Here is a 14,154-nt window from a genome sequence, read left to right on the forward strand (position 1 = left end):
TATTCTGAAAGACCGGCAGCTATGCACCTGTCTCGAGCACAGCTTCTCCCTGAAGTCATCTCTCTTAATGAGAGGCATCTTCTGGAATTGGCAGTGACTGGATTCATTTACAGTTTTGATCACACAATAAGATTAGCCTGATGTCATGTGATAGGTTTGCTGTAGCCTTGAGGATGCTGAAGAGTAATGATTCATAATTAAGTAGGTTTCTTCCACAAGGTCTGGAATTTACCATGCTAAAACTAAACATCTAGAGCTGTTTTCACCCCGCATTCTCAGTTAATTGACATTTCAGTTGAATTCCTCAGAGACAAAAAGAAAAATATTTGTATGCTCCCATTACAATGTTTCGTCGTGTGAGGAAGTAAGGACAATGAAATGATTGACTCAAAAGCAAGTGGAAATAGTTGGGTTCAATACAGTAGCGTTTAGTTTGATAGAAATGGACTGCTGTGACGCTTCGGTAGAAATTGCAAAGCTGACTGGCTGTCAATGTCAAACGTAAGTGTGCACATTCCTATTAAATTGCTCCTTGTTTTATTTATTGTATCACCCATGGCTCTGAGACATTTGAAAAGGAGTAGGTCAGCTGCCAACCGGGTGCTCGCCGCTTGTGATGGCCAACTCTGAATGGCTAGGAGCAAGAGGCCACCCGACGAGCAGCTAGCCATTATCCTGGCGCCATTATATACCATTTAAATGAATGAAAGTGGACTTAAGGAGCACATTCGTAGCGTATTAAGTTAACACACTTAACACACTCGTAAATTATTCGAACCTCTTTATCATGTTGAGTGACAAAACATACATGGTTAAATATTAATTCAACTGAGTTGAATAGATGAATAACAGGTTATTTCATCATGCAAGATTTTTTATTTAAAATTGATGCTTTATTGTTCGATACCGGCTCCGGCCTTCCTGTGTGTAGTTTGCATGTTCTTCCCGTGCCTGTGTGACTTTTCTCCGGGTGCTCCGGTTTCCCCCCACATTCCAAAAACATGCATTGTTGGTCGATTGACAACTCCAAATTGTCCGTAGGTGTGATTGTTAGGTGAGTCTTTGTTTGCCTACACTACCGTTCAAAAGTTTGGGGTCACAAAATTGTTTGGGTGACCCCAAACTTTTGAACGGTAGTGTAAATATTATTATAATAAAATATTATGAATTAAATATTATAAATTAGATCTTATATTTGTATAAGATTATATATAATCTATGAATATAAGTATACATATATATTATAAGATTTTTTACACAGAAGATTATATATATAATCTATAAATAATTATCTAAATAAATATATACACTACCGTTCAAAAGTTTGGGGTCACCCAAACAATTTTGTGACCCCAAACTTTTGAACGGTAGTGTATGTGTGCCCTACTGGCGACCATTTCGGGGTGTCCTCGCCTACTGCCCGAAGTCTGCTGGGATAGGCTCCAGACTCGTGAGGAGTTAAGTCCTTTTTGGGTACCTTAATATGTCAAAATGTAACGCAAAATATGTGCAGTTTGAACTGACCGTTTTTCAGAACGGTATGAAAACAACGCCCAGTAAAATAATTGCCATGTAAGCACTGATGCTTTATTTGAGGGGCGGGGGGAAGAATTTATCAAATGATTGACTCGCCACCACCATTGAGAATATTTTAAAGAGAAAATCTATAAAAATGGGTAGCAGTGTACCTCCACACAGCAATTCTTTATTTCTTACATCAATAAATGAAATCATGCATTCTGCACTAGTACCTTGAAAGTATCACACGGGTGAATAAATTGGTAAAAAGGAGGCATTGTGGATTTAGATAGCCAGTTTACCGTTTAAGGAACGTAAGAGTATCTTTTGTAAATGCAGAGGCACTTGCTCTTTTCTTATATTTATTTACTAGAGAAACTAATGAAGTTGAAATGACTCATGGAATCGGAGTTTTCACAATTTATCAAGCATCTGGAGCCTAATCTTCTAGGGCAGAATAAGGTTGTGTTCATACAAGTGGATTACTTCACAAATGTGTTGTTATCCCTTTCTTGAGCCTCTCTACTCCTGCTTTCAATGATTATTTCAGTCTTATTTGGTGCATTTAGCTGGCTTGTGTGGCGCTTCTGTGGGGTAGACTCCCAGTGACTGTGATGTAGCTGTAAATATTACTTTGGATAGTTATTTAACCGTTTATGTCTTAATTTGGATTCATAAATGCAAATTAGTGGGGCGGGGGATGCCAAGGGGGTGCATAGAGCATGCTATTTAGGATGCGATGCAGAGGTATACTTGGTAGGATTCAAATATTCACCGCTCATCATGTCCTTCCCACCGTATCGCTACAAAGAGCACAAAAAACAGCAATAGCCCTAAGCCAAAAATGTGAGGGCATTGGAAGATAAATGCATTATAAAAAAAAAAATAAAAAAAAGGAGCAGGGCTGGGAGGAATGGGAAAGAAATCTCAATTTGTAGCCTAGAGATGTGGATTATCCCTGACAACTCTAGAAACCATCGAGTCTGCTTATGCCTCTCTTCTACGGACATACCAGGGGAACTGCAGGGTGATGAAATTGCCACCCGCGGGCAGTTGTCAACAGTTGGAGACAAAATAACAGAAAGAAAGATGCGGAAGTTGATGGAGTCTTCCACTGAACAAAAAAATCATTCTTATGTACCTGCACAGGGTGTCCATCACCCAAGATGAGGTGTATCAATGACAGGAAGCAATTCAAATCCAAATTACTAATGAGGTGTGAATGCAAGGCGCACACTTTCAGCTTGATAGTATCAATTAGGCCCTTTTTTCGCAATGCGGTATCTTCATAGGTTAGTTATCGCTTTATTTGTTATTAACATGTTTTCACTTTCAAAACCAGGCATTAGGGTTGCTTGATTATGGAAAAAAATATCAATCACTACTACTGTACTTTCTGGACTATAAACTGGACCTATAAGCCGCACCAGCTAAAATTCTGGGAAAATCCTGTATTGTTCATATATAAGCCACACTATAACCTCCCCGCTGGTTCTCTACGCTGGTTCTTCAAATGAATTGTACTCATCTCTGTTACCTGTATTACCAAAACAACTACTTTTATAATATCATAAAGATCATGAAAAATCCATAGAAACGCTGCACCAGACTATAAAACGCAGGGTTCAAAGCTTGTGCAAAAATGATCTCATCGTCCGAAAGTTACGGTATTTTGGTAATAACTGAAATCACAATTAATCAAAGGATAATTTAGTTTTTGGTGTAATAACCGTAATTGGGATTAAGTTTCGATTAATTGCACACCTGGCGGCTCGGTGGCGCACTGGGTAGCACGTCCGCCTCCTTAGGAGGGTGCGGGTTCAATTCCACCTCCGGCCCTCCCTGTGCGGAGTTTGCATGTTCTCCCCGGGCCCGCATGGGTTTTCTCCGGGCACTCCGGTTTGCTCCCACATCCCAAAAACATGCTTGGTAGGCCGATTGAAGACTCCAAATTGTCCCTAGGTGTGAGTGCGAGTGCAAATGGTTGTTTGTCTCTGTGTGCCCTGCGATTGGCTGGCAACCGGTTCAGGGTGTCCCCCGCCTACTGCCCATTGACGGCTGGGATAGGCTCCAGCACCCCCCGTGGGGACTAAAGCGGTTCAGAAAATGGATGGATGGATAATTGCACACCTCAAGCAGGTACTACTGTGAAGTACGAATTGTCATACCTGGACAGTTGAATTTCTATCAGAAGAAAGCTGAGCGGTCCCAATGTGCCCTATGTACCGTAATGACTTGACTTGGGGTCATGTAGTCATGTCGATGCATTGCATTTTAATACCATTCAGTGTTTGTTTCAGTAATGGTGTTTTTCTGTGCTTTTGTGCTGTGTGCGTCAGCGATGTGGTTAGGTGCATTCATCTTTTAAATTGCTACATTTCAAACATAGTGTTGGGTTAAAGTGCGGAAAAGCCAATATTCCCTCACATTCTTCCGTCTATGAAATGCTGATTTTGCATGCGTATACTTCCGCCCAATGTAAATGGAGAATGTTCACGCTTAAACAAAGTTTAAATAAAAGGAAGAAAAATGAAGGCTGTACAGAATAAACACCCATCCAAACTTTTCAGTCATTTTTACCATCTTGCCACATGCAGAAACCCACAAAAAGATTGGATTCCTTTATATTGAAATTATTCAGAGACAATGTGATTAACTTTTTTACTAATACCATAAAGGAGCGCATATTAGACAACTATTATTCACACGTACAATAAGATAATTACTGTATGTTACAAAACCAACAGGGATTACTTAAACGGCCACTCTAAAGCTGGGAAAAATGCATCTTACTATACAGAGGAATAACGTCAAATTTAGTGTAAAGCAGAGGTCTTCAACCTGCTGCTCCGGAGTTTCATGTGGCTCTTTCCTCTTTCTGCTGTGGATATCTGTGAGCCTTGTTCACTAACAGAGACATATGTTACTGTAAATCGTCTCTGTGGCAAAATCCAAACCACTGCCAGATGATAAAGCCAGCATCGCGATCTAATGGGACCAAGTTTTCTGAATGGGCGGGGTAGTTTGGGATAACAGCGTTAAGGAATTTTGTCCTCTTTCGAATTCGTTTATGTCCTTATATACTCTGTGTGTGCATGTGTGTATCTGCCGCTCTGTCTGTCTGTTGGCGCTTGTCACTCAGCAGCAGATTACACGAGTATGCGCTGATCACGCACCCGGAAACGAACAAACGCCTCACAACAATCCAAGGTTTGAGAGTTTTTGAATTGATCAAGTATACATACATGCAGAATCTCAAACAACATTTCCATAAATTTACACATGACAAACAGCCGTCAAAATGCACAATGCTACTTGCATGCATGTGCCATAATTCTGACAGATATGGGTAGATGTATTTTTTGAATTTTAGTTCCTACAAATGCCCCTTTGCTGGGCTTATAGTTATCCCTTACTATCTACTTGAACAACTTGTGGTGTTTGTTCATTCTCGTACGAATATGCATGTTTTGTCTGCAGCATGGTTTGATTGAACTGTGTCATGAGAATATCAATGCAATTCTTGTGTTGTCAGTTTCTTCAAATCTTTTGAAGCAACGGTCAAATTTAAGAAGGTTGGAAACATTTTGGGGCCGTCTTTTGTTAGTTCCAAACTCCGTGCATTAGCTGAGATGCTTTATATGGGGAAATAAGAGTGCAGCTCATGCAAATTGGAACTCGGCAGGTTGTCATTTACAATTGATTGGGACTTCTCAACATATGCACAGTGCCGAAAAGAATGTTGGCCAGGCCTCGTGTCGTAAATAGAATGGTGATTTTGTCTAAATGCTTAATTTGTCTGCAGAGTAATAACATTGAAACATTTTAGTGAATAAGCCCTTGCAACTTTGGAAAATAAATTAGTGATTAATTAAAATTTTTATTATATCGTTCATTTTTTAAATGCTAATTGAAATTTTAAATCCAAAAATAATGCTGAGGCTCAGGAGCAACAATCTCATGGAAAATATTGTTTATATTTATAAGTAAAATGGTCCTTTTACATTCTAGTTGTCAGATGACCACGTGCTGGAACACAGAAGCAGTGGCCAGTTTTGATTTGCAGTCTTGGTTGGCTGCATGTGCATAATTTAAAATTCGGCCTTAATTTTATGAATAAGAGTAGAGGACTCAAATAGACAATGTATGTTTCAGCCAAGAGTCTTTTATCAAGCTATTTTTGTTCAAAATGTGCAGAAATAATGTGAAAAATTGTGTTCTCTTTAGTAGTTTATGAAACACTACAGTTAAAGAAAAAGCAGTTATCCTTACTTCAGATGTTAAAAGTTTGTGTGGCTCTGGGCTCAGATTATATTCTTGTAAAAATGCAAATGCATCCAGATAGATTTATTTTAGGAAGCACAGTTTTTACCCTGAACGTTCTTGACATTTTTTCTCTGTAAGTCTTGGTGCTTTCCAGTTGGAAACAGCTTGATAGCTGCAAATGTTCATGCTCTCTGGGAATGTGTGTCTAATCTAAGCGTTTCTGACAAAGTGGTGAGTTGGAGAAGGCAGCGGACAAGTTGGAGTGATGCGTGAGTGATTGAGTGTGCACTGCACCCTTATTCATTTGGGAAGACAAATTTCATTTAGAGCTAGATAAGCACATGGATGACTGCGTCTGACATCACATGGCAAAAATTCACATCTTTTCACAAGCGTACAAGTTAATCACAGATGTTGAAATGACACAGTACTTATTTGTCTTTTTTAGTTTGCATCTTAAACTGTCAACCCCAAAACACATCTTCATTTGTTGTCAGTAATAACCATATAGAGTATAAGGCCCTCTGACAACACCTGGCTAATTTTCAACAAAAATGTAGGCGAAAGGAGCCACAGTGGTTTGGTTGTCATGGTTACTTGAAAAGAAAAAGATTTCTGCTGGCTAGTTATAAATTTTCTTTCAGGGAGGATTGGGTGACAATTAACACTTTGATTCACACTCGAAATTCTAAAAAAAAACACACACATACACACACGCCATCTATGTATATATACATATATAAATATATATATAATGTCTTCAAGGGGGAAATAAGATGCAATAAACAAGTCATAATAAAACCCATGTGGATGGAGATTTTTGACATTCATCTTAGGTTCTGCCCCTCTTTTCATTTTCTTTATTCCAAATGTCATTGGGTTCCGTCATTGCAATCTTTCCCCAAATATGTATTCACAACCACTTGTGAAATCAAACTATGAGCCTTTTTCTTGTGTGCTCTTTTGCACATTGTCCCAAAGCACATTCCATGACTTAACGTTTCTTGCTTTTAATCACTCTGTCGTGCACCCACATCACCCTCATCCCTCTTATAAATTGTCTGCAAATATGTTCAACCAAAAAAGGTGGAGTAGTCCATTTTCCAATTACAGATCTTGTCTATAGGTGTTAATTGTAGACTGACCTTTGAATCGTTTTTATATGCCTTTCTTTTTAAAAATCTAATCTCTATTAAAAGCAGCGAAAGAGAAATGTATTAGGCATGCACAATAAAAAGCAGATTCTAAACTGGGCGAAACACTCTTTTGCATTACGCATCCAACCGTCCAGCCATTCATTTCCAAAGTACTTTTGCTTCTCCTGTGTCAGGCTACGGGGGCAGCAGATTTTCATTCGTTCGTTCGTTCGTTCGTTCATTCGTTCATTCATTCATTCATTCATTCATTCATTCATTCATTCATTCATTCATTCATTCATAACGCAAGTCCTAACAAGCCATGACAAGTTATAATAGCACATAACACCTGCACTGGTTCATTGTAAACCAATTATTATCATGGTAACCCTTTAAGAAAAATCTATTCTTGTGTATTTGTACAGTATACTTGAATGTAACAAGTGTGCCTCTGTTGATCTCGATTGATAAATTACGTGTACTAACTGATACAAAATGTTTTTGTGTGTGTACAGGCAGTCCCCCTGCCACAGGTACTGGCACGTTGGTCATTCACCTGGAGGATTACAATGATAATGCACCATTTGTGGTGCCATCGGTAGCACGGGTGTGTGAAGACGCGCATGATATGAATGTGGCCATAGTTGGTGGACGGGACAAGGATCTACCACCCAACGGGGCGCCTTTCAAAATAGAGCTGGGAAAACAACCGGGACTTGATAAAACCTGGAAAGTTACCAGGGTCAACTGTGAGTATTTTATACTTTTGCAGTATACATTGTAGATATACTGTAGTTGGTACATCACAACTACATTTTAAACGTGTTACATTCAACACCAGGCAGTTTCACGTAGGATAAAATGCAGTGCAAAACAGAATTGCATGTATCTTCAATGTTTAAGGGGGAGTTCAATAAGTTTAAATTCAATATAAGTAGTGCTCTTGGGAATCCACAAAAGGTAAGGATCAGCACTGAGGATCAAGAGTAAGGGGGGAAAGGCTGTGTTTGTGTGCGTGTGTGTGTTGTGTGTGTAGGCAGACAACCAAGACATTGATTCTCAGTTGCATGGCCGGCAGCGCTGTCTTTATGTGTTTGAGCGACAGAGCACAGCTTAAACTTGCCCACAGGTAATACCTGTGACTGACAGCAGGAGAAGGGGGCCGGGGAGGGGGGGATACTCCTCAGTCACTAATTCTGACTGTGTTTGTTTGTGTGCGTGCGTTTGGTCTTATACTGAAAATATCGGAATTTGAATATATTTTATGCATAAACACATGCATGCATTTGTTGATCATACATGTGAAATCACATAACTCTTATTTTAGATGAATTTTCAAGAAGCATCCGCTGCACGTTAGCCAAGAAAAGAAAATTATATTAGAGGAGCTAGAAACCCATTACATGTTTTTGTTGTTTTTGAGGGGGATCCTGGAAAGGGAATATGGTATTTTCATTATTTCAATGGAGAAAGAGGATTTCAGGTATGAGTGTTACGAGCAAGGTCATAGACCCAAATTAAATACATATCTCAAGGCACCACTGTATATGTGTGTCTGGCTGACTCTGTGTCAGCCCTATGATTAATTGGCAATTAGTTGAGGGTGTACCCCACCTTTCACCCAAAGGATAGTGGGTAAGATAAGTCACATAACTAACCAGAGGTTTGAAGGTTCTGTATATTCCCGCTGCAGACCAAAATGTGGAAACTGTGTCATGTGTCAAGATGCCATCTTACCAACCGTTAATGCTAACTTAATTGATGGATTGTAATGGATCTTGGTCCTACAAGAATTCATTACCTCAGCCAAGTTGTTAAAAATTGAGCCACCACTGCACTTTTTGTTCTATATGAACCACTTATGAAGTTTGCTTTGTGAGTTATGCTGCTTTTTTGTGTTTGTTCAAATGTATTAAGAACATTTTGTGGGATGATGTTTTGATTGACTTCAATTTCTCTCTGCCCCTCCCTTTTTAGCCACTCACTCGCAAATCATGTTGCTACAGAGTCTGAAGAAAGCCAACTATCAGCTGCCATTGCTCATCACTGATTCAGGGGTGCCTCCTCTGTCCAACAACTCAGAGGTCAAAGTTCAGGTCTGCTTCTGCAAGAAGAACAAGATGCTCTGTAGCTCTGCCCACTCACACCACGCCAGCCTTCTCGTCATACTTGCAACACTCATGCTTAGCCTACCCTGTAAGTATCAACCAGCTTGTAATTGTTTCCCTCAGTCGTTTGAAACATACTTTTAATTATCAATAATAAACATGAAACTAAGTTATTACGGACGACATTCTCTGTCACTTCATAAATCTGAATACCCTGTCAACAGTCTTGATTTAGATTGGTTTCTGAATAGAATGTTAAATACATTTGGCTATAAATTATATGTGGACCAACCCCACAGTAATAACCTTCAGAATACAAACGTGGCAACATTTGGTCACTACTCACGCTACTCAAGTACAGATTTATGGCTTAGGCTTTGTCTGTAAACATCTATTTCAAAAGCCTCTCTTTTGTTTACGGGTAGAAATCCAATATGTATTAAGAGCCAATTATCAACAACATCAATAATTCAGCCTTATCCATTCACAATATAAATTTGCAAAAGCTATATTTATAAGAGAAATCTTTAAGGACCTTGAGGGACTGTATATTGAGCGACTGTTGTAAAATTGCTTTAATATTTTGCACCAGAGGTGAGAAAAGACAAAGCGATGATGAAAAGAAGAAAGGTGAACATTTAAAAGACAGTTTCAGCAAAAGTAGACACTAAAACAACCAAGAAGTAGATGGTGATTTGAGCCCTGAAGAAAGTTGCAGGAGTCGTTCTCCTATCATTGCTTAGCTGATTTACACTCTGCAGTGAAGCTCATTGAAGAAAATCATAGCCATGTCTCTTTGAGCACTCCTCCTTATCATCTTGCAGTTTTGTTGTATTGATCCTCCATCTGTCACACTACATGTCTTCTATGGCAGCTACATAGTACTCATTTTAAAATTGCTTCCCTGGTAGTTTTCATATCTCATGCTGTTTCTTTAACAACCAAAAACACTCTCACTATATAACATCTCAGCTTATCGTTTAATCATGTGGACTGCCGTATCAAGAAGTTCGCTTCTGATTCTTCTCACAGTTTGAATCGATTTGGCTATTGATGCAGATCAATACGTGTGTGTGTGCGTGTGTGTGTGTGTGCGAGTTTGCGTGTGTGTGCGTGCGTGTTTATGTGTGTGTGTGCGTGCGTGCGTGCGTGTGCGCGCGTCTGAATTTATGTGTGCGTCTGTGTGTGCAGGCTTGGTGGCGTGCACGAAAAAAATCATAGGTAGACCCAAGTGCAGTGAGGCACACAATTAAGTGGGAGTTCAGGGAAATCTTTTTTTTTCCCAAAAAACTTACAGAACGTTCACACAGGGTTGCAAATCTAAAATAAATGAACAAAATTACCGTTTTTTTCCATGTATAATGCGCCCCCATGTATAATACGCACCCAAATTTATTTATTTATTTTTTTAAGTCCCAATGATCGTCACACACGCATCTGGGTGTGGTGAAATTTGTCCTCTGCATTTGACCCATCCCCGTGTGATTTTGATCCATCCCCTGGGGGAGAGGGGAGCAGTGAGCAGCAGCGGCGCCGCGCTCGGGAATCATTTGGTGATCTAACCCCCAAATTCCAACCCTTAATGCTGAGTGCCAAGCAGGGAGGCAATGGGTCCCATTTTTATAGTCTTTGGTTTGGTCTTAACTAGGCTGGATGTATTTTATTTGTTGGCGTTGATTTCTCCGACTGCCCGTAAAGCCACCACCGCGATTAGTTAGGTTAAAATGAAAAGAGAGGAAAGTGACGTGCGGACATGTGAAAAAGCCGGCTCTGTACGGGAGAGACGTTGAAGAGGAATAAAAACACCCTTGGAAACCAAAACTTGCCCCTCGTCGTGACTCGGAGCCGCAACAAATGTTTCGGATTTGTGTAAGGTACATTGTGACAGCAAACGAGCAGGTGATCGAGCAAGCGTCTGATACGAGAGCATTGCGTTCGTATGGAGCGTGTTTGAAGTGAACAGCAGAGACGAAAGGAACAAGGCTAAGTGTTGTGAAATAAAATATTTCCTGTAATACGCATTTTGTTATTTGCTGATTGTATTAAACTATCACATTCATTGTCAGTCAAGAAGAGAAGAGGACTATTCACATCGAATCCATAGTGCGCATGCGCAGTGATACTGCCTCCGTATGACGTCCAGTCCGCGATGGAGATTAAAAAACAAACAATATTTGACAATAACACAGGTTTCTGTTCCTGTCTTTGGTAATGTCACCCTGTCTTTTTGTTCCACGTCTTTGTCGGTCAGTCCTGTTGTTCGTTTTGTTAGAGAGTTATTTTAGTTTACCAAGTCTGTGTTTTGAGTTCCTCCAATGAACCCTGGTCCAAGCTGCACTTGGTCGCCCTGCTCCTTTCCACACTCCATCCGTGACTTTCTTCAAAAATTGTTGTACCATGATTTTCTTAAAAAAAAAAAAATTCAAATAATATTGTACCCATGTATAATGCGCACCCCAGATTTTAGGACAATAAATTAGTTAAATTTTGCGCATTGTACATGGAAAAAAACGGTAACTAAAATGAACATCTTTTTACAGGGCATGTGTGTTTGGTATGCTTTGAATGAGTATGAGTCACCCCCAGTCAGCGGCAGGCGCACGCCTCCACAGCGTGGGTCCTGGACAATTTATTAAGCTCCTTCTTTGAAAAAACTAGCTTTTGGTTGGATGGCGGTGTCTTCGATGTTAATGACCTCTCATTCCATTGAAGCATATATGCATGCGGTAAAAGATGATTCATTAAGCTGGATCGAGTCTTAAGTCCATGGCATAATTTGAATTTGAGTTGTACATTCTTTCTTTCAATTTCTTTAAAGAGTAGCCAGTTAAAGAAAACTGTTCCACCTCGTAAAAACACGAGGCACACACACATACATTATTACATGGCAGAATCAACGCCGTTAATTTAAAGTGATCATGATTATTTCTAAATTGATTCAATAACTTTTGCCTCACCCCAAAACCAGAATAAGATCATTACAGACATCTTCAAATTTGTTGAAGAAAATAAAACAATTTGGGATTGTGTAAAAATTAGTTTTTCTATTTTCTGCTTTATAATGGTAATTTTGATTCAAGTCTGTAGTTATCAAGGTTGTTTAAATGTTGTTTCTAAATTTGTTGACAGCGTGAGCAAAAGGGGGACAATTTGCTTTTAAGGAATGCTCATATTTGCAGTTGCCTCTGCATTTGGAATGTGTTTTAAATGCCTGACATTGGGTTCTCATGAGCCGATCCTTTCTACTCAATTCAAATATTATAAAAATCTACTTTGGCATTCAGTATCCAAAGAGCTTCTGCAGATGACACATTCGTTCCCCTCTGACCCTGAGCATGTGCAAGTCGTTTGATTTGGACCGTCCAGCAAGCTGATCTAAAGCGGATGTTCGGCCATGAGTGCAACAAGCAAGTCCACGTGTCCCTTTTCACACTGCCGCAGTTAGTTATGAGCGACACATGCTCCATCCAGGTCAAACACAGAAAGGCTCGGCACACAAGCCCAGCAGGCACCTGGAGAGATGACTTTTGCCCGAGCTCATCACAGACAGCAGCACTGGGCCGCAGATATTGGCGACTGATCACTACAGTGTTGAATCTGAGAGGTTGATAGAGAGCCACACAGGATAATGTTTCTATTCCCTTATCTCCAAGCTGAACTCTGACCCTGACACAGAGAGATGAAAGGAAGGGAAATAGAATGAGCCAGAGGGAAGGAATGGGAAAGGAAGATGAATATGTGGAGATTAAAATCTTGTTTTCTTCTTTTACAGCCTAGCCTAGTACAGACTATTCATATACGTATATGCCGTATACTACTACAGTACAAGGAGTATTTGGATTTTGAGAAAAATATTGCAAAGATTGAAAGAGTTAAATGTATTTCAAGAGGACATACTGATCACTGAGTGTCTGCACATGTAGCAAATGTTTTTTTTCATCAGGATTCCTAAACTGTAGCTAAAGGATGCAAACAGTTTTTCTTGTTGCAAAGAATTTTGGAGAATGTTGGCGAATGCCCGGTGAACGACTTTGAGATCGTTTGACCTAACCCTTGCGAAAAATCAACTTCTGGGCCGCGCACCAACCCTCGCTAACCTTCGCAGCTCGGTTAGATGCAGGGTTTAGAGTAGGAAAGTAGACTACACTAACAGTACACATGTAAACTGATGTTCTTTGTGTCACTTATGGTCCTGTATTATCTCTCCTCAACAGCTTTTCGGATGCACCAAACATATTTCCAAAGCTGAAGATGTATGGCTGAAGCTAATGTAAAAGCACAGACAGTATAGGCAATAAATAGTTCCTACAGATTGGTGGCTTGGACTTTAACTAATCATGCCTATGAGAGACTATGACTTACGAAGTGCAGTTTTTATGCACACACACACACACACTTACAGTTCCCTTATATAGTGCACAGAATTCCCCAACTTTTGCTCGATTTAGGTTTACAAGCTCAAACCTCAATTTTGTCCATGCAGGATTACAGGCTGCTGCAATAAATTGGTTTGAAGCTGTCTGTGGTGCACTGCAGGAAACTTGATTGCTTCTGCTTTTCTTTGTCATTTCAGCAAGAGTCTCGGAATATTGAAATTGCAAGGGTAAAGGGGAGTGGGATTGCGAGGGAGTCGTAAAACCAAACAATTTACTACTGAGTACTGCAAAAACTCTAAAGCAAGATGCCGCTAATTTACCTTGGATCCCCGGGGTATTTAGTCCACACTGTTTGTCTTCTCTGATCCTCCACTTCACTTTGACAACTATTTTATACTTCTACAGCTCTGCACAAATCCCCTTTCCAACTTGAGCAAGAAATGTTTATAGGCTTATTTACTCCTGGAAAGATCAACCGCCCCCCCCCCCATTCTTTTCTGTTTCTTTTGAAAGCAGCCACGCATGGTGTATGTTAGGGGATTGTCTTTGTTCTCTGATTATTCTGTGTATACTCTTTTATCCTTGAGTTGAAATAAAAAAAATAATATCGGCCCATATGAAAATCCCATACATAATCCAGCTCATATTTTTAATCTAAGAACCTAAGACTGTTAATGCTGGTTAAATGGGTATAAAGAACAATGAGGAAATGATAAAGTCAAATCACTAGTTTGCCGTACTAAATGACGT

At 39.8% G+C, this 14,154-nt stretch overlaps 1 protein-coding gene across 2 annotated transcripts in view; it reads left to right on the forward strand.

Moving 5' to 3' along the window:
- Nucleotides 1-14,154, forward strand: part of cdh13 (cadherin 13, H-cadherin (heart)) — a 164,746-nt gene that overhangs the window by 141,247 nt on the left and 9,345 nt on the right. For both annotated transcript variants that reach the window (XM_061284167.1, XM_061284168.1), the window contains exons 12-13: nucleotides 7,436-7,669; nucleotides 8,898-9,116. In XM_061284167.1, the coding sequence (XP_061140151.1) occupies nucleotides 7,436-7,669; nucleotides 8,898-9,116 (453 nt within the window). The remainder of the gene's footprint in view (nucleotides 1-7,435; nucleotides 7,670-8,897; nucleotides 9,117-14,154) is intronic.

Source organism: Syngnathus typhle, linkage group LG7, assembly GCF_033458585.1.
Source record: "Syngnathus typhle isolate RoL2023-S1 ecotype Sweden linkage group LG7, RoL_Styp_1.0, whole genome shotgun sequence".
NCBI classification, from domain to species: Eukaryota; Metazoa; Chordata; class Actinopteri; order Syngnathiformes; family Syngnathidae; genus Syngnathus; species Syngnathus typhle.